The 27,831-nt window shown below is 40.7% G+C and overlaps 1 protein-coding gene across 9 annotated transcripts in view; it reads left to right on the top strand.

Moving 5' to 3' along the window:
- The window catches only part of PTPRM (protein tyrosine phosphatase receptor type M), a 522,696-nt gene extending 507,914 nt beyond the window's left edge, over positions 1–14,782 (top strand). For all 9 annotated transcript variants that reach the window (XM_068397302.1, XM_068397300.1, XM_068397299.1 and 6 more), the window contains 6 exons: positions 45–218; positions 2,578–2,709; positions 5,810–5,935; positions 7,127–7,290; positions 9,420–9,555; positions 13,905–14,782. In XM_068397302.1, the coding sequence (XP_068253403.1) occupies positions 45–218; positions 2,578–2,709; positions 5,810–5,935; positions 7,127–7,290; positions 9,420–9,555; positions 13,905–13,958 (786 nt within the window). In that variant the 3' untranslated portion in view covers positions 13,959–14,782. The remainder of the gene's footprint in view (positions 1–44; positions 219–2,577; positions 2,710–5,809; positions 5,936–7,126; positions 7,291–9,419; positions 9,556–13,904) is intronic.
- The last annotated feature ends 13,049 nt before the right edge of the window (positions 14,783–27,831 follow it).

Raw genomic sequence — 27,831 nt, 5'->3', positions numbered from 1 at the left:
GCTGTGTTAATTTTTCTGTTTGTATTGTTTACTCTTTTTGAAAGACTTTAAATATGGTGACTCCAACACTGCGTGTAGAAGACTGCAGCATAGCACTTTTACCCCGAAATCATGAAAAGAATCGCTGTATGGATGTTCTGCCTCCAGACAGATGCCTGCCTTTCCTCATAACAATAGACGGGGAGAGCAGTAACTACATTAATGCTGCACTGATGGATGTAAGTCTCCACTACATCATTAATAACAAAAAGGGAATAAGCAGCCCTCCAAACTGAGCAATGCCAGAAAGTGGAGTCAGCATAAGAAGACTGAAATCCTTCTAGCTTGTTTTCCAAAAACATGACACAAAATCTTTAAACTCCCAAGTACATTTAGGATCTCACATATGTTATGTCACAGCCAAGGTTCCAAAGCCATGCTCAGAGAGCAAGTCGGGGAGTTGTGATAAATTAAATGTGTCTGGATTTCTCCCAAGTGCTTGAATTTTTAACCATCTGGCCTAGGAAAAAAAGAGTTACCTATTAAGACACTAAGACAGTTAAATAGGATAATAAGGTTTGCAGCAATATTTCAGTTCACTTTGTTTCTAATTTAAACAGTAATTAACAAAAAAAATAATTGTCTGTCAGCACAAGATAGTACACAAAGCCATTACTTCAGTCTGTCTGTTTATTTCTGTTTGAATGAATGGTTCCTCTTCGTGTGTGTGTGTGCATTTTTTTTTCTAATGCATCTATGGTAATTCTAATCCTGATAATAGAATATCAGTAAAAGGACACTTAAACTGCCTTTATAGTCTGTAGATATTTATAGCCTATCTTTGACAATTTAGAGCTATAGTAATTACAGTTGTCAAACACATAAACAACAAGAAAACAGAGGTTAGCAAAGAATGACCACATTGTAAATGGCCTTTTTGAAAAATGAAGCTAGAGTAATAAGTTTATAGCAGTTTTTGCATTTCTTTCCTTCCAAGTTCTCAAAGCATTTTCCTAAAATAAGCCTAAGTAAGTTCAAAACCCTCCTGTGAAAAGGTGAGTGTATTATCTTTATGTTTATGTACGTAGAGAAACTGAGAACAAAAGTTTAAGTGACTTCTCTAGGTTCTTGCAGTAGGTCAACAACATTTCATATTAGAACAGAGCTCCCTTGATCTGCAATTCACAATCTTGCCATTACATTGTCTTCTTTCCTGGGGAGTTCAGTACTGTTTTGTTCTGTAAATTAAGTACTGCTCAGAAAGAGCAGTGCCTCAATATTTGCTTTGAAAATGCTTCACTTCTTCACTGTTGAAACAATGCGCTGGATCCAAAAGTGTGTCTAGGCAAAAGGTCCTGAGGGAGAGGTGATTTGGGTTGCTTTCCATCTGGAGCACCCTAGGCAGGCTCCTGCAATATCCCTGTGCTGATGGACAAGAGCAGACTTTTGTCCCTTTCTAAACAGTCTCCAGCAGACAAGATGATGCATTTCACCCTCTCCACTTGCATCGGTTGAGATGCAGTCAGATTGGCTCATGTAAGCCTTTAGAGCTCACTTCATGCAAAAGGGGTGGCAAGCATAATTTTCATTATTCAATATTAGAATGAGTTTGAGAACAATTTTCCCAAAAAAACTGCTGGGGTTTCTATGTGAGAGAGTAATGGAGAGCCCTTCGAGCATCTCTCATCTGCATGCAGCTTCCAACAAGACAGGACCAGCAGGATAGAAGGCAGCTGAGTGACGTACCAGCAGCATTGACACCTGCTGATTGCAGTTTGCTGAAACCAAAACAAAGAACTGAAGTCTTGCATGTCTTCATCTGTACCCAGAAAACATTGGGTTCATTTTCTGTGGTCTCTTCAGTGACTGCCTCTGAAAGAAAGATGCAAATAGCTGATCAGATTGTATCTCTGTAGTGGTACAAATACTTCAGGGCATGTAGAGGCTTCTCTAACCTCCTTAATGAAGGTAATGGCAACCCCTCCCAAAAATTGCCTCAGTATGGCCACGCTGGCCTTCAACACTCAGGAGGACGTAAGTGAAAATGCTGTTACAAGATCCACAATGGAACAGTTCCACCAAACAGCTCAGTCAACGACATACCCTGGTATTAAAAAAAACAAAGAGCACTGAAATTTATCCCCTGGGTATCCTCGCTTCTGTCACAAAGACCAGAATTTCAACAATATTTCTGAAAAATAAGTAGACATTTCCTTTCACGGGCATCATTCAAATTAACAGCTAAGTGCAGACAGCCAAGATTAATCTGTCCATTAACAGCTCAAAACAAAACTCCTGCTCAAAATTTTGTAGGAGTTGCATTGGAGGCAAAAACCTCTGATGATTTTACTCTGTGCCTGTGGCATAAAATAAGTTTCAGAAATATAACATCTGCAGAAGTTACATTCCGCCCAAATACAGTTTATTAACTTTGAAGCATATCAGATCTTGGGAAGGAGCTGAAAGCAATGTATTAATTGTATAGAAAATAGAAATAATGCTTTCAGTCCCAAAGTTTTGGGGCTATGACTGGCATTCTGCTAAATGGATTTTTATCTTTTACCATTCTTCTCACCATCTCTTGTTATTTCTTTGCAGAGCTACAAGCAACCATCAGCTTTTATAGTTACGCAGCACCCCTTACCAAATACTGTCAAAGATTTCTGGAGACTGGTTCTAGATTATCACTGCACTTCAATAGTTATGCTGAACGACGTCGATCCAGCACAAGTAAGTCCAGAAAACTGCTCCATTCAACAGAGGAGTGCTAGTGCCTCAGCATTTCAGCACACGTGCACTTCAGAACAGCTTTAGGATGTAATTAGTTTTATAAAACAACGTTAAATACTAACACACTGAAAAATTGATTTGTAGCTTGCAGATACACATAGGGAAAGAGGAATAAATTAGATCATCAGCAGCATCTCCACCAGAATGTTAATGCACACACACCCGTAATTTATTCTGATAAGAAAACATGCTTTGGGAAGAGCTGCTAAAAAACAAAAATGATGGTTGTAGAATTCTGACTTAAGTCTGAAACACACTAATAATAGCCAAAAGTCATAAACAGAAGCCAACAGCTATTCATTAGCTTGCCTGAAACAGGTCAATGACCTTGGTCTGCTTACCAGGGGATAGGTTTTCCCAGTGTGCAAATCTATGTTATGTTTGGCACAAAATGACATTGTTAGCAAGGAGATAGGAACTAAACAAGATTGGAGACTAAGCATCCTTTGGAAGAGAAAGCAGGGCAACGAAATGTATGGGGAATGTAATTACCTTACAAGACAGTTGTGCATGCTGTACGTGTTCTTTAGAAAATTGGAAAACTGTACCTACTGGTTTGGCAATTTAATCACTAGCTTTAATCACTAAGCATCCTAGAGCCTGGCTCACAACTGTGCAATTCCAAGTTCTTACACATAATTTCCTTGGTTCCAACAAAGTGCACCAGCCATCTGCTGGAGTAATGTGGTGGTAGTCTGTATTCTTAATACGTAAATATTTGCTAATTATTGGTTAAGAGCAATTGTTATTTTTTATAACAGAGTACATGTCATTTTTATTCTTGATATGATCAAGAATCTTTTTAGGTTTGTTGAGTATTGTACACACTTAGAAAAATGTTTCCTCTTATTTCTTTTTAACATGAAGAATTTGTTTTTAAAACATACTAATCTTCCGTTTTGTTTTTTGAAGGAATGTGTAGAAGTTCCACACACTAAAGACTGAATTTCTGATTCCAAGCCCTTAACTGTCTACAGGGAGAAAAATAGAAATTAAAGACAAAACTTTTATTCATGAGTCTAAGATTATTTTCTGAGTGAATAAGGAAAGACTCAAGGGAGTCAGGCTGTTAGGGATTGCTGAACAGAGTTTTTTTAATTTGTGGGCTGTGTTTTGAATTTACAATAGTGCATGGCTATTTCAAGCATTTATTAGCCTCACAGGCTTTTAAAAGCTATTGGGATATGCAGTTAATGCACCTGCCTCTGCAGTATGTTAAACCTTTTCCCTCTAATGTGAGTAACAGTCTTTTCATTAGGAATAAATCTCAAAACCCTCAGAGCAAACAGAACTGGAGAGAGGGCAGAGCTTATTAAAAACACACATTACATTCAGATTTATTAATAATTACTGTTATCATTATTATTTATGTATATATGGAGTGTTTACAGTTCTGTTTAGATATTAAAATTTATGTGGATTGTTATGCTCTATTGGGAAATGAAATTCAGCCCTTCACAGTGACTCTGACTTAAAGAGAGTTGGTAGCATCACATGCATGCAAAATGCACAGACCTAAATGCTTTTGGTTTCTTTAGAACTTGTAAATCTTGGCTTCCTAAAACAGCTCCAGCAAACAGCTCTGCTTAGTATCATTTAAGCATTTTTCAAAGATCTGTTAGAACAGTGTTCCTATGTATTTGAAAGATGTGTACTAAATTGTGCACATTAAATGATCTGAGCACTGGCATTTGCATTAGTTGTATGCATTGTATTTTGCTATCCTGTACACTAGCATATTTCATAATAAAAGTTTGTGTAAGATTTAGACAATATTTGGAAAGTAATTTGCTCAGCAGACCAAATCATGTGGGGGGTTTAAAATAAATGAAAATATATTTTCCTACTCGATATTTCTGGTTTTAACTTGTTAAAGTGAACTCCTGCAAATCAGACCCTGTTCTCTTTTTAATTGATGTAGTAAATGATTATGTTTCCTAAAATGTAGTCATCTCTAAACGGCTTTGTTGAGGAATAAGTGTTATAAGAAATGCAAAACAACATCTGGAGTAAATGTGATTTGTCAGCTCAGCTCTGGATCACCAACAGCAATGCAGCAGAATGAAAACCACAGCTGCTTTTTACTGAATGAAATGAAGTTCCAAATATGGTATCAATGCTTCTGCAAGCAAACAAAATTTTTTGAGTTCTTACTTAATTTTGGTGAATGCTTGCAAAAGCTACATGCTTGAACTGCTCTAAATATCTCTGGAAAAAAATCATTAGTGTTTTTGTGGAAAAAAATGGACAAGCAGAGTCTAGCTTCAAAAACCTCCATGCAAAGTGTTGATTTAATCTTTACAGTATTAACACAGATGATAGTTGGTTCCTGGATTAAGCCATCGTGATATTATTAGACACTAAAACTGTGCAAGATAATGGTAATATCACTTTGTGATCTTTAGATACCTTGAAGTAATGTTTTCTGAGCACTAAAGAAAGCATAAGACTTATTTTCAGGTGACATTCATAAGATGAAATTGAGCCGTTGTTGAAAATTTAAAGCAATGCTGCTATTAGCCGATATCATCAGTCACGGGTGAAACAGATGTGAAAGTTAAATCCTGAGGTTTGAGAATCGATGCACCCTTCATAGTATAAAGCACACATTCTGAGGTAGCTTGAATTATTACCACTTTCCAGGACAGTTGGAGATACCAGGCCTTTGGTCTTTAGGATTCACGCTGTCTCTGAGACATGGTAGTATTTGACAGCATCCCCCTGTCTTGTAGTAATGTATTGCAGAATTGACATTGAGTGTCAGCAACGTGTTACTCCAAATACCAGAGAATGGCAAGTACAGTGGCAAGCAGTAGCATGTTCAGTTAAGGGAAAAGGTGTTTGTTTAAACTTGTTCCACACAAGTAAAAGCAGAGTGCTCAAAACTGGAGGAGGATGGTGCACTGTGTATTTTGTAAAGATATTGTGTGAGAATTTCAGTAATAAATGTAGCACAAAGAAAAATCTAGAAAAATATATTGAGGCAGCATGAAATTCAAAGTGATTAACTGTGTTCTTTTGTGTTTGTGGTCTTCTATAGCTTTGTCCTCAGTACTGGCCAGAAAATGGAGTACACCGACACGGTCCTATTCAGGTGGAGTTTGTATCAGCTGATTTAGAAGAAGACATAATCAGCCGGATATTCCGAATTTATAATGCAGCCAGAGTAAGGATATTATTTGCAAAACAGTTCTGTCTCAGTAGATGATAGCTAGGAATAAGCAGCACTCCCTGCTGAAAAATGTCAGGAACTGCCCTGAAATCTGGTAGCTCTCAGGACAGTGAAAGACCCCCAAAACATGCTTTGTAAGCTTCAAGATATTTCTTTAATACTATGAAGGCCTTACATTTGCAGTAAATGTGGCAATATAAAAACCCAATCTCCAGCAGCGTTAATGTGAGCTTTAGCAGGAGCTGGGTCTGGCTGATGTGCTTTGGGAAGAGGGGCCGTCAGCTGACAAAAACTAGCCGGGAAATTGGTAGATTCCAAATTTTGACATAAAGGAGACAAAACCCATTGGAGAACATATCTAATACTGCATCCACTTTGGTTTATTCCCGTATCTTGTTAATTTTACATTCTCTCTAATGCCTCTTACTCTAGAGAAAAAATTGTAATGTCAACATTTCTGTGTGTTGCTCATTTTAAAAGTGGCACTAAAATGTCCTCACTTTGCACAGAAGTGAAAGTGGCAAATCCTAGACTACAGAAACAGTTTTCATGTGTGTATTTATTATGCCCTTTTCAAAGGACTGTAATTTTCTGCCGCTAACACTTGTTCTATGCTCCTTTTTTATTTTAAATCACCATAAAGCAACTGTTCAGTAACGTTTCACCAGAGGGGTTCTGACTGCTGCAGTAGCACACAATAAAATAAAATGTAGTTAGACTTTTTATAAGCTGGAAAAATCTGAGGTTTTCATTTGATTTTTTAAATGTTTCCTGCTTCAAAATATCTTGAGAGGTTTTGACCTTTCTTGTAAAAAAAAAAAAAAAGCACACAAACATTCTTCACAATGCTGAAGCATATGAAAAAATAAGGTATATAATTGCAGTTGTGTTGCAGCTCCCTCTTTGCTAACAAGTTCCTGCTACGATATTCATTATTTGCTTGATCCTGCAGCTGTACCATTGCCCTATTCCAGTCTATTTGTATAGCACTGTTTAAAACCTCTTGTTCTAATAACTCTGTTGGAAATTAAAAGTCATAACTACTCAAGGGCAGTTGAAATTACATTAGTAGTTTGTCAGCAGTGATCTGCCTGAACAACTTTCCTCATTGATGTAAATATTTAAATTATGTACCAAAAAAAAAGGCTGTTAACTTTTTTCTGTGCGTTGTCTGGATCTCTACAGCCCCAAGATGGCTATCGGATGGTGCAGCAGTTCCAGTTCCTGGGATGGCCCATGTACAGAGACACTCCTGTTTCTAAACGCTCCTTCTTGAAGCTCATCCGCCAAGTGGAGAAGTGGCAGGAAGAATATAACGGAGGAGAGGGACGCACAGTTGTACATTGCTTGTAAGTACTGGAAACAGAAGAGAGAAAGTCAGGGAATACTATCACAGAATTTATGCCAAGTTTTAAAAGATGTGAGAAGAGGCATCTATGTAATCTGGAACTGGATACATAATACAACTGCTCATTTAAAAGCTTTGAATACAAGAGGAATTGTGTAATTTTTTATGTAGATTCATGAGTTTCCCTCTCTGTCCCTTGGTAGACCCCTGCGAAAAGATGATGGATAAAAGTTAACTCTATTTTATATAAAGATGTCCCATGACTTTTGCAAATGGAGAAGTGCATATTTATTCAGAGAAAATCAAAATTGTACCTTCAGAACAATGTACCTTTTATTTCTACAGATAAGGACTGTAGAAATAAGTAGTATTGGAAGGGCAATTCCTCTTCCAGACATAAAGCACAGAAGTAAAAGTGGTGTGATAGGCGAGTTACGATGATCCTGTAATTGCCTTACCTTTCTCTAACAATGGTATATATTTTTGTCCTCCTGTGACCTTTGTGCTCCACTGGTACAGGCTCTCATCTACTCACCATCCTCCTTTTGATATGGCTTAATACTTGTACATGCTGTTTGCCCTCAGCATTAGCCGATCTTCTGAAACCAAGTCTTCAGTGCTTGAAGTTGTATCCCTCTTCCTCTAAACACCTGCTTAAAGATGCTGCTGTGATGGAGAAGGGCCACACTAATGGGAAAAGCACATGCTAAGGCGCTTTCAGAACTCTGGACCCAAGAGTAGACAATAACTTCCTGAAGTTTGGTTTGCAGATACTGAATGTTACAAAGATGGAGGAAGATCTAAGAGTGTATTAATAATTCCCACTATCACTGACCTTGAACAAATCGTTGCTCTTCAGTTTCCCCATCTGTAGAATGGGGATAATAATACTTTCATCAAAGGAGCATTGTGCGGTGTGATTAATTAATGTTTTGAGATCTTTAGCTGAAAAGACCCTTTTGAAGTGCAAATTACTGTTATCTCTGAGGTAGCTGATGATATTAAATAGTTGTACAACATCACACATGCGTCACTTCCAGGCAGTAAAGAAAGAAAAAGCTCTAATATAATCTTTTTAAATGACTTTATTTTAATTAAAATTCTCAAAGAGTCACACAATATCAGGCAATGTTTTGGCAGCAGAGAGCATTCTTTTCATACTGCCTGGATGTGACAGATGTGCGACGTTGTAGCTTCCTTTGAAAATCAACCATTTGCAAAGCTGGTTTGAAAGACCCGCTACCTAACTAATCTGCACTACGGTAATTATTAAGGTTTATTGTTTTTGGTGAAGCCCAGCCTAAAGATTCTGATTAGAATAGGTTTAGAAATAATAGCATTTCCAGAAAGAAAGAGATTCTCTTAAAGATTAAAAATAACCGGGGATAAAGTATTATTAAATACTGTATTTGATCATGCATATGAACATTTGTGCCTGGCTGCTTTGTTAGCAAGTCACTTCGGGTTCTCACCCTCTGATACAGTGGGTGGAGGGGGAATACACACACTTCTAAAAGTCGTCTTTGCCAGGCAGCTGGCCCCTCTGCCTGCTGCCAGGGGCTGAGCGCGTCAGCCAGGGGAATATCGCAGCACCACCTCGTGCCGTGCCAAGCGTGCAGCCACCAGAAGGGCTCCTACAAGTGAGACTTTTGGCGCTTTTGCTGTTCCTCTGAAAAGCCTTTGGGTCCAGGAGGAAAGCACCACGATTTGGAATAAAAGAACTCAAAGATCCACTTTCTCTATAACATTTCCAGGCCTCATGCTCATTGCAACCTTGTGTGTTTACAGCGCAAAGGGGTGTTGAACGGAATCTAAAAGTACCTTGTCCTTATTTTAGCATCCTCTTTGTGCTGTCTGAAGTGTTCACTGAAGGGTGGTGCAAAACTCAGCCATTCAGTTCCCTCCAGGCTTTCAGCCTGCTGAATTTTGAATCACAGCTTTGAGATCTTTCAACCCATTAATTCCAATTAAAAATCGTGTTCTGCCTAGAGTTCGGCAGCCTTCGGGGGCAAGATTGTTCTGTGGTTTCTCCCTACTGGAACTCATGCCTTCTGTAGCCATCCCTGGTGCTGTACAAACTTGTAACACAGAGTCAATTGTAACTGAGCCATTTTATCACTTTTATTGTAGGAATGGAGGTGGCCGCAGTGGGACATTTTGTGCAATCAGTATTGTTTGTGAAATGCTTCAACATCAGAGGGCTGTTGACGTATTCCATGCTGTGAAGACACTGAGGAATAATAAGCCTAACATGGTGGACCTTCTGGTACGAGCTTTTTAACTGCATCACTAAGTAGAAAATGCTCCTTTTTCTCAGAAGACTCAGTAAGATTTCCAGGGTTTGCAGTGGGAGTTGTTCACAAAGCAAGCAAGTCATTTTCAAAGGGGATAATGAAGTCACTTCACTTGTAAGAGTATTTTTACACCGCTTTCTTCACAAGGAGACTTTGTCTCTGTTCATTTGAATGTTTTAAGAGTTTTAAACTTTCAGCCGAACATCCTTATTAATTTTCTTTTCTAGCAGGCTGAGCCAAGTGGAGAGCAGCCCTTGCATGGTAGAAATAATAGTTATGTAAAATGAAATGCCAGATTTTCAAATTATATATTTTATAAATAGCTTAATCGCCTAATATTTATCAAAGCCATGAATTTCAGTTTGACATCCAGAATATTGCATTTAATTATGGTTGCTCTATCTCATAGAAAGATTAAAGAAGTTCAGAAACAAGGGGCCATGTGCAATTACTTTCCTAGAGAGAGCTTTATGAGCTTTTTTTTAAAAAAAAATTGAGAATTGCTGAAGTGCCAGCTGCTATGCCACAAGAGCTGCAGAACAGCTTAAACCAGCAGGTTCTTACACTCCAGTGTGTAGTTCTGTACTTGGAGATGGGTGTAGCGTGATACCCTATGCTGAAGCCTGGGCTATAAAAGACACTGTTTTACAACATCCTGCTGTACAGGTGGCTGCTTGAGAGGCAGCTGTATTCAATTTAGCATCATAGGCAGGAGGAAGCAGCATCTGGGCAGCTTCAGTGATGCTAAACCAACCTGAGCTAATTTTGCAAGCTCTGGTTATACAAGTTTGAGCCATATTTCAATATCTTTTCTACAGAGTGCTCAGGGTGAGGCAGGAGGCATCTCACAGAGCTGGTCCAGCCTCTTGTAATTTTAGGAGAGATTCCCCTCTCTCAGATGAGCTACCGAGATCCGTGTGTGAAACACACTGGAGAATGGGCAGAAAGCAGGAATTTCTGTTGGGAAGAGTGAGGCTTTCAGGCTCATGAGTAGGGCCATCCACTTTCCCACCACACGTATCACTGCGCCTCGTCTGTCCCACAGAAGAACAGTTCCAACCACATCCTCCATCGCAGTGCTCTCATCTAGACTACCTGTGAAGTCCCAGACCCTCCCCTAGACCCTACTCTGGCCAGGCTCGTGGAAAAAAAGCCAGATGTTGGCAGCTGTGCAAAGCAAGGAGCGACTTTGGAGCAGCACCACGGAGCCATGAGCCAGCAATGTGGAACTGTGAATCTTGTATCAGTGAGAAACTATCATCAAGCTTTTGCAGTGGTGGGAGGGAAGAAACTTAGTTGGTTCCTCTTCCTCCAGTTTATATTCACAGGAGGAGAACCATCATGCTGAGAACCATACATTTTTATTTCCTAGATATTAAGGAAAATGTCCTACTTCTTCACTCAGGTAGTATAGTTTGGATAGAGACTTGGCAGGCCTGCTGTTCTCCATTCTCCCAGAGCTTAAGTCCACAGAACTCACTGATCTCTTATTCATTTATTTTATGGAAATAAAATTGCCAGCATGAAGATGTACAGTTGAAGAAAATGGTCTCTATAAATTCCTGGTTGGTGACAGTTCTCCAGGTGTAGATTTGTCAGGCAACTGTCTCCATTTTTCAGCAGAGAACTTTTTTAATCAAAAGCGAAATGTATTATTTTATAATATAAAAATAGTTTTTAGTAAATAGGGGGTCGTATTGAGAATTCTGGATGATATTGAGGTCTTGTAAGGCCTTTTTATTAGGAGATTTCAAAGCAATTGTGAAGGAGATTAGTATCGTTTTCCTTATTTTACAGATATAGGAACAAAGGCAGGGGATGATCAGGATTTTCCCCATTATCACATAATTCACTGACAAAGCAGAGTTAGAACTACATCTCTTCAGTCGTGGTCTGCTGCTTTGTAGAACAAACACTTGAATTAGCAAGGTTTCAATTTCCATGTAGGTTGTTTCATGGTAAAAGGGAATCAGGACACTTGAGTTCTTTTCCTGATCCTGTTATTGACTTTATCCTTTATGACCTTTCTTGTATTAATGTGTCTTTGCCTCAGTTTCCACATCTGAAAAAATGAGAATAATATTCATGTACCTTTGTAAAATACTGTGATAACAGATTAAATGCTCAGAATTATAACAGTATTTCACAAAAATAGTTTCAAGACTGCATTATCAAAACCTGTTATGCACTTTTTGACTAGATGAAGGGCAGTCTTTACAGTTAACACTTAAAGATTCATCTCTTAATTTCATTGAAAATTTTGGTTCTCCTGCAAGTGTAAAAATCTCAATGCCACATCCATACAATATGGAAAACTATGGAATTCTTCAGCCATCATGCAAAGGTAACACACAGTATTACAAAATGTCTATTACAGAATCCCCAAAGCATTCTGTGACAAATGTTATTGGACCTACCAGTAGGTGTCCCAGGAAAAAAAATGTAAATATACCTCTCTGAAGCTAGCTAACGTAAAGAGACTTCTAAGATCCACCATCAAGTGAATAATAAAAATGTAGAAAGGACACACATGAGTAAACACAGTGGGAAATAATATGTATCTGCTCTTTAAGACAGGTATTAGGTTTACTAAAAATGACAGTTATTCTGCTGGATCAGTAAATCAGCGTAAAATGGGCATGGAAATGAATGAGTGGCTGATCTCTTGTTTTGATCTCTGTTATGTAGTTACAGAATAATTGTCATTTATTTAGAAACATATATGCAATAAAAGCAGAAAAGGAACAATTTACATAATACTCCTTTCTTTCCTTTCTTCTTTTTCATTCTTTTCTCATTCTGAAGAAGACACAAGCAGTTTATGGAACCCTGCAGGATCTTAAAACCTCACGTACAACTCATTCATAACTTAGATGATATGTGCACCTAAGATTTGTTTTCTTTTGAAGTGACAGCTCGCAGAAAAATAACTTAGAAATTGTCCATGCTTGTTAATGGCTTTTTGATTGTTGTCATATTATTTGGTCTCTTAAATGTTAAAGTGGACTCTGTTCTCAGCTAAACTGTGACCCAGAATCACAAGTACAGACCAACAGACTTAATGCTTTAAAATGTTTGCTTCAATGAAAAGGAGAATGTATCTGAAGTGTAATTGTAATATTCCTACTTGTCAGGTTGGGAAGGTGAAGGCTGAGTGCTGTCAGCTAGTTAACTACTGTTGTTACTATAGAGCAGTACATGCTTAGTTATCTTTTATTAATTAATTAAAGTGAATAAGAGAAAAAGGTATTTCAGTGGTAGAAATAGTTGTTAAATTGGCAGGTATTTCCAAGCTGAATTTTTAGAAGCCAGAGCACTTGGAATCGTGGAACCCACACCTACCATTTCTTTCAGCTTTTTTGTTTCATCTAAATGTTTGTAGTGTTGCTAAATACTGCGAGTAGCAAGAATGAAAATGGAAGAGGGATATGTGTGCACCCACGAAACTGTGAAGTCGTCAGTGACTGCATCATTTAAAGTTGCAGAGGGAGCGAGGGCCAGTCAAAAGCATTGGCCTCTCTGTACCACTGCAGATGTGAAGGGGGCGAAGTCACGACCCTTCATCTCTGAAGGATGCAGACTGGGTTTGCATTCCATGGGAAGGCGATTTCCCTGGGATAGGCCCCGTTTCCAAGTAGTTGCAAATAAAACCAGCAGGTCTGTCTTTGAAGCACAGGGTTGGCACCTGAAAACTTAGCCTGGGTAACAGAAGAGCTGTTAAGAGCCTAACTTGCACGTCACCATTAATTGCTAAAAATTAATTGTAATGAATCCAATTAATTTAGCTCAGACCTGATCTCACAGTGTCTGTTGCACTGGGAGAGGATAGTATTTCAGTGCAGGTTTGGGCTGCACGTAGAGGAACAGTAAACAGCTCTTGCCCTGAAATGTAGCAAGTGTATGATCAACATTAAAATAAAAGTTACAATCTGGAAAGTACTAGACACTGGGTCTATTTTAAGATAAACATTTCCAGGGAGGAATTTCAATAACTCCAATTCTGGTAAAGTGCTACATGAGCATTTTGACAGATGGCAGAAGGGTTGTAAGTCAACTTGCTTACATGTAGTCAATTTTTCTCAGTCAAGTGTATTAGAGCAGCTAAATACACATCTAATATGAGCAGTACCATAAGTTACTGTGTGTAGTGTCTCTTGTCTGGTTAATATAAAGATTTTCTTATCTGAATATAAATTGGATTTGCAAACTGGTTCCCATTGACAACAGCTGATAGTAAATAATTTTAATAGAAGAGAAATATTGATCCACTTAATTAAGTTCCTTCGATAACTGACTTCGTGGTTTTCTTTTGATTTTTCAGGATCAATACAAATTCTGCTACGAAGTGGCTTTGGAATACTTGAATTCTGGCTGACTGCATAAACAGCACAGAGAAAGTTCCTCCTTTCACCACCACAAACAAAGCAAGTTGCTTCATGATATCTGTGTAAATGAGATGAAGATTTCTCAGTGTTATGCTTCTACTGCTTTGTATAATTGGCTCTTTTTAAGAGCCCGAAAAGATGTTTATAAAACTGCTCACACTGTCTGTTTTCCACTATAATGCCGCTGCTTGACACCCATATGAACGTACACCAAACCACGTGGCAGTTGTTGAACACTGTATTCATACATCGCCATTGATGTGGTGAAGCAGCATAGTCCTCTGGTGAATAAGAGAGCACAATTATATTCTTATGAAGGAATTTGTACTTTTCAGTTATATTTCGTCGCCTGTGATTCTCAGTTATTGTCACAGCCTAGTGTACATTTCTGTTCTGTGGAGAATGCTGTCTGGCATTTTGATAATATATGATTTTAGTTATATTTGTATTCTAACACGTGCATAATAAATTAATCATATGTAGCGTATCTGAACTAATGGAAAGACATGTACCAAATCATGTTAACTTTGTTGAGTTGTAATTTCTATCCACTTTGTACCATTTCAGAGAGAGAATCTTGATAGAAATACAGTTAGAAAATGCAAAATACAGGATGCTCAGATTAATATATCCAAAGCTTTTTCATTTGTTTATATTGTAAATATTTTTTGATTTCATCAAATTATTTATTCATTAAAACAAATTTTTTTGTGAAGCACAGTGAGTGACAATCATTTTTATTAAGCCCTGGAAATGCTTACTGTATGATAGTGTAAACATTTGTTTACCTTGTATGGATTCTCAGCTCAATAAATAATTACATACATGATAAAATCTTGTTTAATTTAATACCTCTTGGTATCTGAGTGCCTTCAGCTAAGCCTCTTTTCAGATTAATTCTTGTAAATACTGAGGTACCTCCAGAGTGTGTTTATTGTGTGATCCAGTGTTGATCCAGCCAAAAGCAACATGTGCCATGCCAGTATATAAAAAGAGGTGAATTGTGTGTTTAAAGATGCACAAGCATAAATATAGAATCTGAAAATTGTCCTGCTGTGTGAAGAAGAGATGATGTTGGGCTTGCAGTACTCAAGTCTTGTCACAGCATTTCTCTGCAGCCCTGGGCATGCCCTACCAGTCACTCTGTGTCTGCCGCTATGAAAGGGGTGATGGTGCATTTGTTTTTGGGAAGAATGACTGCTGTGAGGGTGAGGTAATTCCTTGTGTTAAAGATACCAATACTAGAATGACTGGAGGGGTTAAAAGTGAGTAAAACTGCTCTGTTACTAGGGCTGTTACCAGTTCTGCCAGTGGACAGGTTTATATCATTAAAGCTTTCGCCTGTCCTGAGATTGGTTGCCCTGCACTTCCATGGCATTTGGATGGTTCCTCTTTCTCCCAAGCACTCACCGGTGTTTGACCAGGCTGGAACTTGCCTCGTGTTCACAGATGCAGGAAGCACAGCAGAGAAGCAGCAAGAAAGGGGCATGAGCCTGCAATGGCTTGCTGCACCGTCTGCTGGAACTGCAGATCTTTCTCTCACCAGACGTGTCAGGGAGACACTGCAGACAGAGCAACTGTTCAATACTGAACCCTTCCAAAGATATATGGAAACCCAGTACAAGAAAGCGGCAGACTGCACAGTATTTCATCTCTTAAAAGGTTCTTTTTAATGTGCTAGCCATCTGGGATGGGAGCAGTATCTATATAAATGTATCAAAGTCAAAATGTTTTGAGAGCCTCTAAATCTAAGAGATCCAGCTTAGGTAGAATGACTCACAGCTTCTCAACTGCCAGTTCAAAACCACTGCAAAATTCAGATCTGAAGACACAAGGATAGGCTTCCTGTGTAGCTGGAAAGCATCTCTTTTAAAATTGCTTTAAAATGTAGCTGGCAGCCATTGCTATAAAATGCACAGAAGTACTGAAGAACTTAGGAAAAACAACCCCAGCCCTGAGAAGAGCGATGGTCCTTGGATAAACCCTGTAGCACTTCAGCCTGTTGCAGAATATGCTCCGATCATTTGGAAACCCTAGTGTTAGGAAACAAAATCCAAATCCCTATCACATTTGTCTCAACCAGCTTGACAGACCAGCCAAGTATGCTTCTTTGTCATAATTGTGGGACACTAAATATCTGGTTTCCACCGTCTATTTACTGAAATACACATGTATGTGTCCAGTGTTTCCTGATGCTTTCAAGAAGTGTGACAGCCAAGAATGTGAAGGAACCCTAGGGCAGAAGGTGATGCAAGCAATGTGATCCCAAATGTGAATGAGATTTATTGAAATGCAGCAAGAACCATGGCAATCTTTCCCAAGGACAGAGACTGACAAACATCATTGCTTCAGCTGCTGTACTCTTGCAGACGTACTTTGCACAGGTAGGTCTTGGGGGATGAGTTGAGGGACGGAGACAAGGAGGAGAGAGTCTGCAGTGTTCCTTGTTGTTTTACTGTTGATACAACTATATTTTTTTTGTTCTTCTGACATAGGCATAGTCAAACCCATGTTACAGAGTCTGTGTGATGTTGTCCCAAAAGGCATTCTGTGAACTACAATGCCTTAAAACTGGAGCCAGCTAAAGAAAGCACAGCAAGCAGCTTTGTGTCCTCACTCTCACACTACAGCTATCAATCAATACAAATGGCAGAGAAATCCAGGCTTAGGTAAAACAATATTTTGACAAGGAATAAAAACAGATGAGGACTTCAGGAGTTAGGAATAGAGAAAAGGAATCAGAAAGGAATCAGAAAGAAGAGATGAACGCGGGGGGCAGATATTCACGAAACAGCATGGAGCTTATGAAAGCTACCTGGAGGGTGGCATTTTAGAGGAGACAACAGAAAGAGAACAGCAGTGACAGACATTTTAAGTGTTCATAAACCAACTTCCCTTTTCAGAAGAAAGAGACACAATTACAAGCCCAGTACAGCTGCAGAACTTATGCCAACATCAGTCCTAGTTTGGGAGGAAGAGAGGAAGGGATGTTTTCTTCAATCCCCAGTGTGTAAGACGTACCTAAATGAATAAAGAGATATTTTAAATGGTTAAATGGTTAGTCATATGTATCACCCAACTCATCATCTCCCCAGGACTTGAGGTAGATGATTTTTGCTAACCTATTCTGAAGGAGCAGCAATGGGGATGCTGAGAGAGGTGATCGCATGCAGGTGATCTGTATCTTTTTAACAGCAATGCTCCCAACAGCTTCCTGGGCTGCTTTATCAGCAAAATGAGTCTGTCACTGGCAGGGTAGCTTCACAGAATAGTAACCCAAAGCTTATGGATTACATATAGTAAGATTAAAAAAATAAAGCGTAGAAAAAGCTTCCTACCCAGCTGTACGCAGTGTGGCTCAAAAGGGTCTCTGTGCCACAAAGTCTTTATCTGAAGGCGCTATGCAGCATCAAGACCACCTTCATTTTGGATTTCTCCTTCAGCTGGGTAGGGGTCATCTTTAATATATCTGAAATGTTCGCTTCTTATTTCACTGTATGTGGGTGTTCCCCCAGGTCTAACTGCTTAATGTGTATGTCCCTTCTCAGTCAACTCTGGCCCTTTAATAGAGTGTAGCAAAGACAGAAATAGATTTTTCTTCTTTGAGGTGTGGCAATGAAGATGAATGGACACTTTCAGCAGCAGCTATTCCAGGCAGCTTCCTTCAGGGAGGCCTGGAGAGGCTGTAATGGTAGTAGCAAACCTAAAGCCCCTTGGCATTAGTCACTCCAAACCACTCACATCAGGATCAGCTGCTGACATTGAAATACAAGGTACAATCGAGTCTCCTTTCCCTTGTGGTTGTTTTGTGTCTTGCCCCCCAAAATCAAGGATGACTAAAGGAAAGTAAGTGATTTGAAAGCTTACTTGAGGTTTTACAGCCTCATTAGCTTCCTGATTCAAAGGTAATTTTGTTGCTCTGCCTCCCAGCTAACTTCTCCAAGCAGTTGTGTATTTGCCTTCAGAAACAGCGAGGTATGTAGGCAGATCACCGTAACAGAATGATTTGTCATATCATTTTACATTTATTGTTGGTTTTACAGTTATTTTATCAACTTGGAGCCTTAGACTACAAAATCTCTTGCAGCCTATATCAGGTTCCAGACACTCAGATTTATTAAAAGAAAAATTAGGAAAAGAAGAAAAATGTACAGCTTAGTTCTGTTGTTTGATGCTTGTTAAGGAAGCCAATGACCACTGTCATTTTTGGGGCAGAGTACCGGTAAAACCCAACGGACCATGTGAAAAATAACACTCTTTCTATTGGAGCTTGCTTGTTTGTTTGTTTTTATACCCTAGACCATGACTATATGGTGAAATTATAAGATTGGTGAAATTATAAGATGATGGGTGCATTTGCATTGCCTCAGCCATTCACATGCTCTGCCTGTGGGAGGCTTCCCCCATGCTGCTGGCACGAGGAAGCGTGTTCCCCACATCCCCGCTCGGCCGCCGCCACTCTCCAGCATCCTAGCCCATGTCAGTGAAGGAACCTTTCCAAAGCCTTGTCAACCCTTTGCAAACTACAACAAACAGGAACAGCAAAATGCCTGCCTCACCCCTGATGGGTATCTCCAAGCAGACTTTTCTGTGGAAGGATGAAAAGACAGCTCCTGCACTGGTTATCTCCCAACTCACCCGATCTCCTGCACTAAGCCTGAAAGCCAGCACCTGCCTCCCCCCACTTCCTCCAGTGTGTCTCTCCAGCTCCTCACTCACTCTCAGGGCAAGGCTGTCGCATCTCCCTGGTCCAGCTTGGCTGGGCAGAGCAGGAGAGCTGCAGTGCTACACTGCTTTCAGGTTTGTACCTTCCATCATAGCCTCCAAGGGCCCTCCTGGAAGACGCATTGCTCTCTGGTGTCACAATCCTGCCTCTCACCCCAGGATCATGTATAACCCACCGCATGGGCCTCCATCCCACTTCCTGCCAAGTCCTGCCACCACAGCACATGATATTCTTTCTGGGTAATATGACTTTAGGGAGGTAGAAAGGAGATGTGAGGCTGAAGAGTTTGGAGTCTATAAACACAATTTTTGTTAATATTGTTGGTCGTACTTGATGCACAAAAGCACAGAAAAGGTGGGCTTTGACAATGAAGGGTGAGAGCGATGCTTGCTGTAGCTTGTCTAAGGGAATGTGTCAGGGGAGACGAATATCTCTTGTTCACTGACAGTCTTTCCAAGCAATGGTATTTTTGCTCCTGAAACTCTTCTATTGATGTGTTTTCCATAGCAGCTAGAAGACTTTTAATTGTATCGCTACAGTTGTGATATTTCTAGTAATTGAGGTTTTTTGTGAAGTTGTGTTCAGGGGTCACAATTAAAGCATAAGTCTCATTCATGCTAGACATACATTAATACTTCTGCCAGCCTGACTAAATGCAATCAAAACTCCTAGTCCTACAAACATTTACATTAATATCCTCTTGTCTAGTCCCACTTGTGCAACTCTGTTGAGATGTAGCAACAAGATAGCACATGCACAAATCTGTATCTCTTTCAATGACAATAAATGAATGAACTGCTATCAGTCTGCCTTCTGCCTTCTTTAGGCTGCCGAACGTGGAGTTACGCCTCAGTCTGACAGACAAAAGGGCCGGTAAGTGAGTGCTGTTGTAATTGATTTGCATAAAAACTTTTGATATATTAAATGGTACTGTCTTTCCATCAGATGACAAAGCGTGCTGGTCAAATAGTGCTTCCCTCTCCTTCTGCTGGCACTCCTCCCTTCCCTCCTCCCTCCTGTTGCCAATGTCCTCTCTTGCCAAATCACTCTGACTCACATTCTGAATCTCTGACTACACTTCAAGGATCACTCTGTGGTCACTCTGCGCCTGTTTTGACAGGCAGCTTTGCCAAACGCGTGTTCTCCAGCGAGGGCTCTCACTCATGCTGACAGCATTGCTCTCCCGTCTGCCATCCTACCACATCTGTCAGCAGCGCAGCCTGGGGCAGAGCTTTGTCTGAAGGTGGGGAGGGTTTTACTGGTTTGGGTGGTGTTTTCCTTCCACGTTTGTAAATACAGCATTCTCTCACCTCCCAAAACCTCTGCTGAGAACGCTCTCTTTCAACACATGTACTTCTTGTATGAAGTTTCCATTTAGCTGAGACTCTTAGGAAGAATTAGACACACACACACACCCGCAACTGGTACTGCTGGTACAACTGCAAATTAATTTGTTACACTTCATCTGGACTACAGAGATATAATTTAGTCCAACCTTGCACATAAAGCTACTAAATACTTTTTGTAACCAAGCAGTCAGAAAAATATTGCAATGTAATTTTCCACAATCAGCTGTGTCAAATGTACTGAGGTTATGGTGGTTACCTTCTAGAGGCAGTCGGGCAAGAGTGACGTCTTCCCATTACAACTGATAAATGGCTACATGATTTGGCACCAGATTATTCAAGCAGACAAATTAACTTCAAATATTAATACATTCAGCAGCCAGTCAGACAAATTGCTTGTTCTACAAGTGCCGGAGTGGTCATGGGGGGATTTTCCTTCTGCTTTCAGGAAACCTAACCTTTAGCGCAGTGCTCAGCCAGGCCAGCAAGCCCATCAATCAGCTAACAAAGTTGGCAGCAGTTAAACAGGTCTTCACTTCTCTCTGGAAAAGGAGGGGGAAAAAAGATAAAAAGACTTGGCCAACTTGACCAATGTCTACTAGGATTGTCAGAAAGCTGTATTTCAAATGAAACACACGTGCCAAGGTTCTGACTCGGTCATTAAATCATGAGCATCCGACCAAGGACCCTGCTAGGAGTCTGCCTACCTCAAGACTGTTTTCCCGTGGAGACAGAGACGGCCACAGGGTGAATTGTCCTCAAAGGGGTCCATCTGATTCCACAGGCTGATGTAGATGGTGTACAGGTAACAAGGGCCACCATCACCTCTCCTCTCCTCTTACATATTTTACACCTACATCCATCCTTTCAGGAAGAACGAACCTGCTGGTTAGATTCAAAGTAACTTGCCATATGATAATATAACTTAAACAATTAGGGAAATAGAGTTACACATATATATATATAATTACAGCAGGAGTGTTCAAATTTGAAATGCTCTTATCAGTTATTGAAAATGAAAAATCCCTGGATCACTTTAACTCTTTCCAGTTTTCAAGCTTTTTCACATTTATATATTTTGTTGAACAGCAATATTCTCTTAAAACTGATGGTAACTGAGTTGAATATGGACTTGGAAGCCAATCTATCGGTGTAGCATACCACTAGATCAAATAAAGTAAAAGGAAGAAAGGCATTACTGTACATGACACGATACTGGCTGTGTGAAGTAATTATTGTGCTCTTTGTACTCACTCAATTGTCTGGTTGTAGAGCTTCAAGAAACACTTTTAGTAAGGGAATATTTGAAGAAAGCCTTTAGGGGCAAAAACAGAAGCCAAGCTGACTGTTGCAACACAATCAAGATAAAATTACAAATACAAATTCTGTGTTCAACAGGCGGAAAATGTGTTTATAATTTTATCATTGTACTCAAGGCTTCCTTACAATTTATATCTTTGTTGAGTACAAATACATTTTCTACACAACATACAGCACTGAATTGAGCCAATCAGGAGGTACCATTTGTGCTCTGAGCCCTAAGTAATTTCATAAATTATGCAGTATATTTTGTCAGTACATGTATAGATGGGCAAGTCATTAACATCACAAATCACACCTTATTGCTGTATGTGTTAGCATATTTTTTATTATAACTCACAGGTGTGAAGCTCTAAATACACTTCACATGGTGATGAGGTATGTGCATCCAACTTACTTGATTTGGCTTCCAGAAGACATTTAACGGTACCGACCCAGCAGTAAGCTGAAGCAAGCCATGCTCTGCTACCCACGTGGTACATTCGCGTTACTGACTGAGGGGGGCTCGGTGATGCCAGCAACATCCAAGGCACAAATACGCTTACAGACTTTGATGCTCCCCCATCCATCCCTACGCTGAATAAATATGGCTAAGTCCTTTGGGACGAGAGGTGTGTAACTACTCCAGACTTGGTCTCCACACTTTAATTTAGATGTGGACAGCGATAATGTAGCCTTAATTTAAACTAAGGATTTTTATATCCCTAACAGTAGGGATATAGTGTCGAAGATCCTTCATCAGTATCACATGGGCAATGTGCATATTTAACTTAAGAGATTGTCTTCCCTCAGAAGAGACCACAACAAGATAAAACCTCCGTGAATTGTCCTGATAGCTCGAGATCAAAGAACGGTTTTGGTGCCTTGTGTGTGCATCTCTGAGCCTTCACGGCTCCTTTGATCTCCCCCTGAAAAGCCCAGGATTCCGCTGGGAGAAGACTGTCCAGAAGGACACACAGAGGCAAGCTGGTGCAAACAGCAACTGGCAAACACCTCCAGTCTTGCTGAAGTTTGTGCCTGGAATATTAGGAACCGTAGCCTTTTTAGGATATTTTTCTAGACAGATCTGGCTGTGAGTTAGTTATTACAGGACAGACCTTGCATCAGCCAGAATCGCACCACAGGCTCAGATGCAGCATGCACAGGACACGGCGTGCTGCTCTGCAGGCATCTCTTCCGAGCCCCGGGGCCGCAGCCCTGGCATAGTCCTCTGCTGGAAGAGCAGTGCTATAAAACGGGCAGCAAAAAGGTCAAGAGAAACTGCAGGTCCTCTGAAGCCTGTTAGTAATTAATGGAAGGAGGCTCCCAGCAGTCAGGCCAGCACATGAAACCCACCTTCTGCCCGCTGACCCTGGGCTGCGCTTCTGGCCTGAGGAAAGCAGCCAGCAGAGAGGGAAAGCCAAGCTGCGCTGCACGCGGTGGGTGGACTTTGTTTTCCCTTTGCAGGGTTCATGCCATTCACCGCTGCTCTTCTTGGCTCCTTCCCAACTTATTTTCCCAGCAGCTACACGGATGTTTTACAGAAAGAAGGGGTAGCATCCAAATTAAACTCTCTCTCTGCAAGGTACCACAAATCGCCTTCATCTTCTTGTTTACGTTAGACTGTGTGGTGCTACCATTTTTGGGTTAAGTTCTTTAAATGCAGTTCTTTTACCCTAAGCACATCCACATATATCTATATCTGTTTTGATATGGATTTTTTGCTTGTGGAAAAGGGCAACTGCCTATGAGTAGTTTAACTCATTTGTATTACTTGCTGCCTAGACAACTCTTCATAGATTTGTTCACAAAACAAATTGTTGTGACTTCAAATATTTCTGCAAAAGGAAATTATTTTTTCACTATAGTGTTTCCATTCTACATCTCCCACCCCAAACTATTCTAGTCCATGTGCAAGTTTTTATTGCTCGTTTGGAAGGAGAACCCACCACCACCACCACTCTCCAAACAATGAGAAGGGTTCAGCATTTGGTCTGAAAGGAAAGGCAGTGGGGGAAAAAAACATTGAAAATTTTCACAGGAAAAGACGTTGCAGGCACTCCATTTTGTCTGCAATTACCAGATGAGGAACAAGCTCACATTTCTGATTTGTTTTCCAGGAAGTTTGCGGTATGCAGCAGCACCACTTTACTCTTGTATGTAAAACCCAGTCTCATCAATATTTTTCCAACAGATATTCACTGTATTAAGGAGTTTTCAAGAGATATCAATTTTCAAAGCCCAGCTTTCATCAGTGAAATGCATTTACAGGAATAGCCTCTTCTCTGATTCCCTGTCTCATGGGTTAAGTAGCTTTGAGCCTTGAGTTGAGGGAGAGGAAGAGGAAGGTCAAAACTACCCAACTTCATAAGGACACTTTCCCTCCCTGTATGGCAGAGTGTTTGTAGCTGATGTCAGCCTGCTCAGCTGGAACAGCATCACTAATGTGAGCATCATGCTCCCGTTTGTAAGAACGCCTCAGAGTATCTGACAGCAGCAAAGCAGTTGGGTCTTCAGTGCCGCCCCACGGCCTGAAGGTGCCTGGGCTGCTGAGGGCTTCTGTTTGTGCTGTGAGGACCCAAACAGCAGGACCTCACCAGTCACCCGGCCTAAAGCAGCTGCGGTGGGTACGTGCTGCAAAACACAGCACTGCCACACAAGTGTCCTGGGGTTAATGACTTCACTAATGATGCATCCATCCTTCTGGAGAGCTTCTGGTGCTGGCACCCACTGCCCCTGTCATCCGTGCCTCATCCTGCACTGGGGGGCAAGGGGAAAAGACTCCTCTCTCATACACAGCCCTGCAGGAAATATTTCTGCCTCGCTGAAGGATGGCTCTGAATGATAAACGGTATAAGCCAGGAATTTTGGCAAATTAAAAAGTTTAATTTATGATGCTGCATAATTCTAGCTGCTTAGCAGGTGTGACATTGCTTGCTTATTTGAAAGCCAAAAGAGGGAAATTAGATGAAAATGTGTTTTGTAGGAGGTTATTAATCAGAAAGGACCACTGGGTCCTTCAAACCCAGGTGTTTTCACCCAGCAGACTGTGCCACCAGCAGAGACCTCCCAACCCCATGGGTTCACAGCTGCCCATGAGGGTTGTTTGCCTTGTTGGTTTTGGCAGCAGCTGAAGGTCTTTAACAAGGCAGCTCTCGCTCAGAAGGGCTCAGCCCCTATCGCCTTTTCCCCCAGCACAAGAGCTGCTCACTGATTCTCAGCAGGAACTGGCACGACTCCTTGGCTTACTCAGTATCCTACAAATAGCTGCTGAGCAAAGCGATTCTGGAGAAAGAGAGAGAATAACAGTCTGGAACTGTTCCCGCTCAGTGTCATAGCAAAGTTCATCAGCCAGGAGATTTCTTTCATATCCAAAAAGAATAACATTAATCTCTGTAACAGAAGAAAATTAGTCTCTCTGTGCGGCAGGGCTTTTCTATCACTCACGGTTGCTACTATACTTGCTACTATATTTGCTCAAAAAAATCTAAAAACACCTGAAAAAATGAGTCGCAGAAGGTCCAAGACCTTCAGAATAGAAATTGCTACAACAGGTATAAAGGAATAAAAGGCACTTCCCAGGTCTACAAGTGGCTTTAGTCAACCACATTTGGGACTAAATGTTAATATTGTAGAGGAAGGGGCGAATTAAGTGTTTATAAGTTAGAAAAAAATGGTGTTGGCACTCCATGTACGGCATCAAGGGCTTAGGGGTTCTGTCCTGGGCTATGCCAGAGACCCATGCTGGTCCTTTAGCTTGGTTGTGTCACCTCTCATTTCTCCAGGTGTAGGACACAAAGAATAAAAGGATCATACCTACCCTATTATTTAGTAATTGCTTGGAAGCTGGTAGCACAGATGTCATGTGCACAACCATGAGATATCTTTAATTAAAACAGTCTAGCTTGGGTGGTACGATTTGTTCTTTGTAAACCTGCACAGCTTTTTTTCTGGGGGTTTTCTATCTCCTAGAGATGTATGGAGCTCTTTTCCCCTTAGTATTCCATTACTGAACAACAGACTGGCATTAGACTCACCAGAAGGCATGCTCTGACAGCCATGGCAGGTAGGAAGAGGTTGCAAGATCCTTCCAGTCATTTTACTGCAGTATGATGGGAATCAGTAGGCTAGATTTCAAGATAAGTAACACCCTATAGCACATGGGGAATCTGGTGGTTTCAGTCCTATCATTGTAAGAATCATGATTTCTGCTTTCTCTCCCAACAGTTTTATGTCTAATTCCTGCTGAATGTTTTTGCCATCTTTTTAAATCCCTGAATCCATTTCACAATGCACTACAGAGCCTTTGCTTTTAATCCCGTAGGGCAACACTCAATGTTCCCAAACAGGAAAGACTTTTTGTATCTCAATGACACTATCAGCAGACAGCAGTTTTTAAGAGAAATATTTTTAAGGAGAAGCATTTCTCGTTTCCTTCCACTGAGAACTGAAGTGTACCAGGACAGGATGAACATGGTAAACTTGCAAACTAATATGTTTTTTCTCTTCAAACTAATATGATATTCTTACACACGTTGGTCAAGCAACATCTCCAGCTTTATCTTCTAGGTGAGCAAAGCACTATAAAGCCTGACAGTGCTACTAAACAAGAAACTGCTCACAGGCTGTCGTTTTCACTTCATTGGACTGGAACCTTTATTGGTCCTGGGCCCTTCATTTTTCAGCTAGGGCATTAAGCAGCTGGGATGTTTCACATTCAAGCTTTAACTGCTGTTCAACTGTTGTGATTGCATGTACTGTCACTCAGTGCTGACCACTGGGCAACTGAACCAGCAGTGGATGGTTGCTGAGCATGGACAATTATTTCTTTTCTTCCAGGAGCCCACAGAGAAGCCACATTGGGATTAATAATTTTCAAGCCCAGGTATTCAAACAGCAGGTTTGAAATGCAATTGCTGAAGGATGAGGGTTGTGTTTTACATTGGCATTAAAGAACAGGAATTGATCACAACCTTTGCTCCTCTGGAAAAAAAATAGAATCATAGAATCATAGAATCATAGAATTGTTTTGGTTGGAAAGGACCTTTAAGATCATCTAGTCCAACCGTTAATCTTAACACTGCCAAGGCCACCACTAAACCATGTCCCTCAGCACCACATCTGCACGGCTTTTAAATCCCTCCAGGGATGGTGACTCCACCACTTCCCTGGGCAGCCTGTCCCAATGTTTGATAACCCTTTCTGTGAAGAAATTTTCCCTGATATCCAATCTAAACCTCCCCTGGTGCAACTTGAGGGTGTTTCCCCTCGTCCTATCACTGTTACTTGGGAGAAGAGACCAACCTCACCCCGCTACACCCTCCTTTCAAGCAGTTGTAGAGAGCGATCAGGTCTCCCCTTAGCCTCCTCCAGACTAAACACACCTGATTCCCTCAGCCGCTCCTCATCACACTTATGCTCCAGACCCTTCACCAGCTTGCTCTGAACTCTGCTGGGTAAGGGATTAGCAAATTGAGGGACCCTGTGAGGTTTTCTTAGTTTTGTCAATAAGAAGAATAGAACAACTGGGTACCAGGTTAATCCACCAGCTAGAGAAAAACAACATGACTATTAAGGGCGCTTTACTGAACTCAGTCTTAGGACAGGACAGACTTCAGGGGGCTGTGATCATTGTTCCTCTTGAAATGCAGGAAGAAAGGAGGTCCTACACCTTCTTCGGAGCCACTACCTTTGGATTATTTTTTAGCAGACTGTTTGAGGTGTAACTCACTCTTAGAGAGAGATTCCTACAGCTCTTCCTCATCTTGCACACATCCGGAAGCAAGTGCCACAGGGCAGTGGGGACTTACCAGCTCAAATCAGTGTTGGCTTGGGGACCACCATGCTCCAGTCTTGGGAGTTTTACTGGCCTTATTTCCCTTCCCCGTTATATTTTTCACTGAAAGTTCTGATAGTCCAATTGCCATATGGTTTGCATTAGCTACATTTTGCTTTACACAAGCCATCTTAAGTCTCCGTTAATGTGGATAATCAAGAACTGATTGCATGATGCCAGGGTGGGGAACAGAAAAGTTTGAAAATAAATGGTCTGTAACACATACCTTATCCCCTCCTTTCCATTTTCTGTTTTCTGGTCCCAGCCTAGAAGTTTTTTCCTAGATGTTGTTGGGAACCAGTCAGCTCCAAGAGCACCACAGGCACAGCAGCTAGAGCCTGGCAGAGCTTAAGGAACACCGAGAAGGGAGACCTGAAAGAGGGAGGGAGGGGGAGAAGCAAATACATGTATTTCTCAACTCTTATAATGACTGAAAGAAGCTGGGCAAAAGGGCAGAAACTTCACTTGAAAAGCTCTGTTAATATTTTTCTCCAAAGGAAGAATCATCCTATTATGACAAGACTAGAGATGGTTCCTATGTACTGCAGAGTCGTGGTCGCAAATCACATTCAGGCTGAACAACTATTTTGATTTCTATATGCTGTCTCCTTGTCATACAGAGGGACTATCAACACCTGCATGCAGATCATGGACCT

The sequence above is a fragment of the Nyctibius grandis genome, chromosome 3 (assembly GCF_013368605.1).
Source record: "Nyctibius grandis isolate bNycGra1 chromosome 3, bNycGra1.pri, whole genome shotgun sequence".
Taxonomy (NCBI): Eukaryota; Metazoa; Chordata; class Aves; order Nyctibiiformes; family Nyctibiidae; genus Nyctibius; species Nyctibius grandis.
This window is presented reverse-complemented; position numbering and strand designations above follow the sequence as displayed.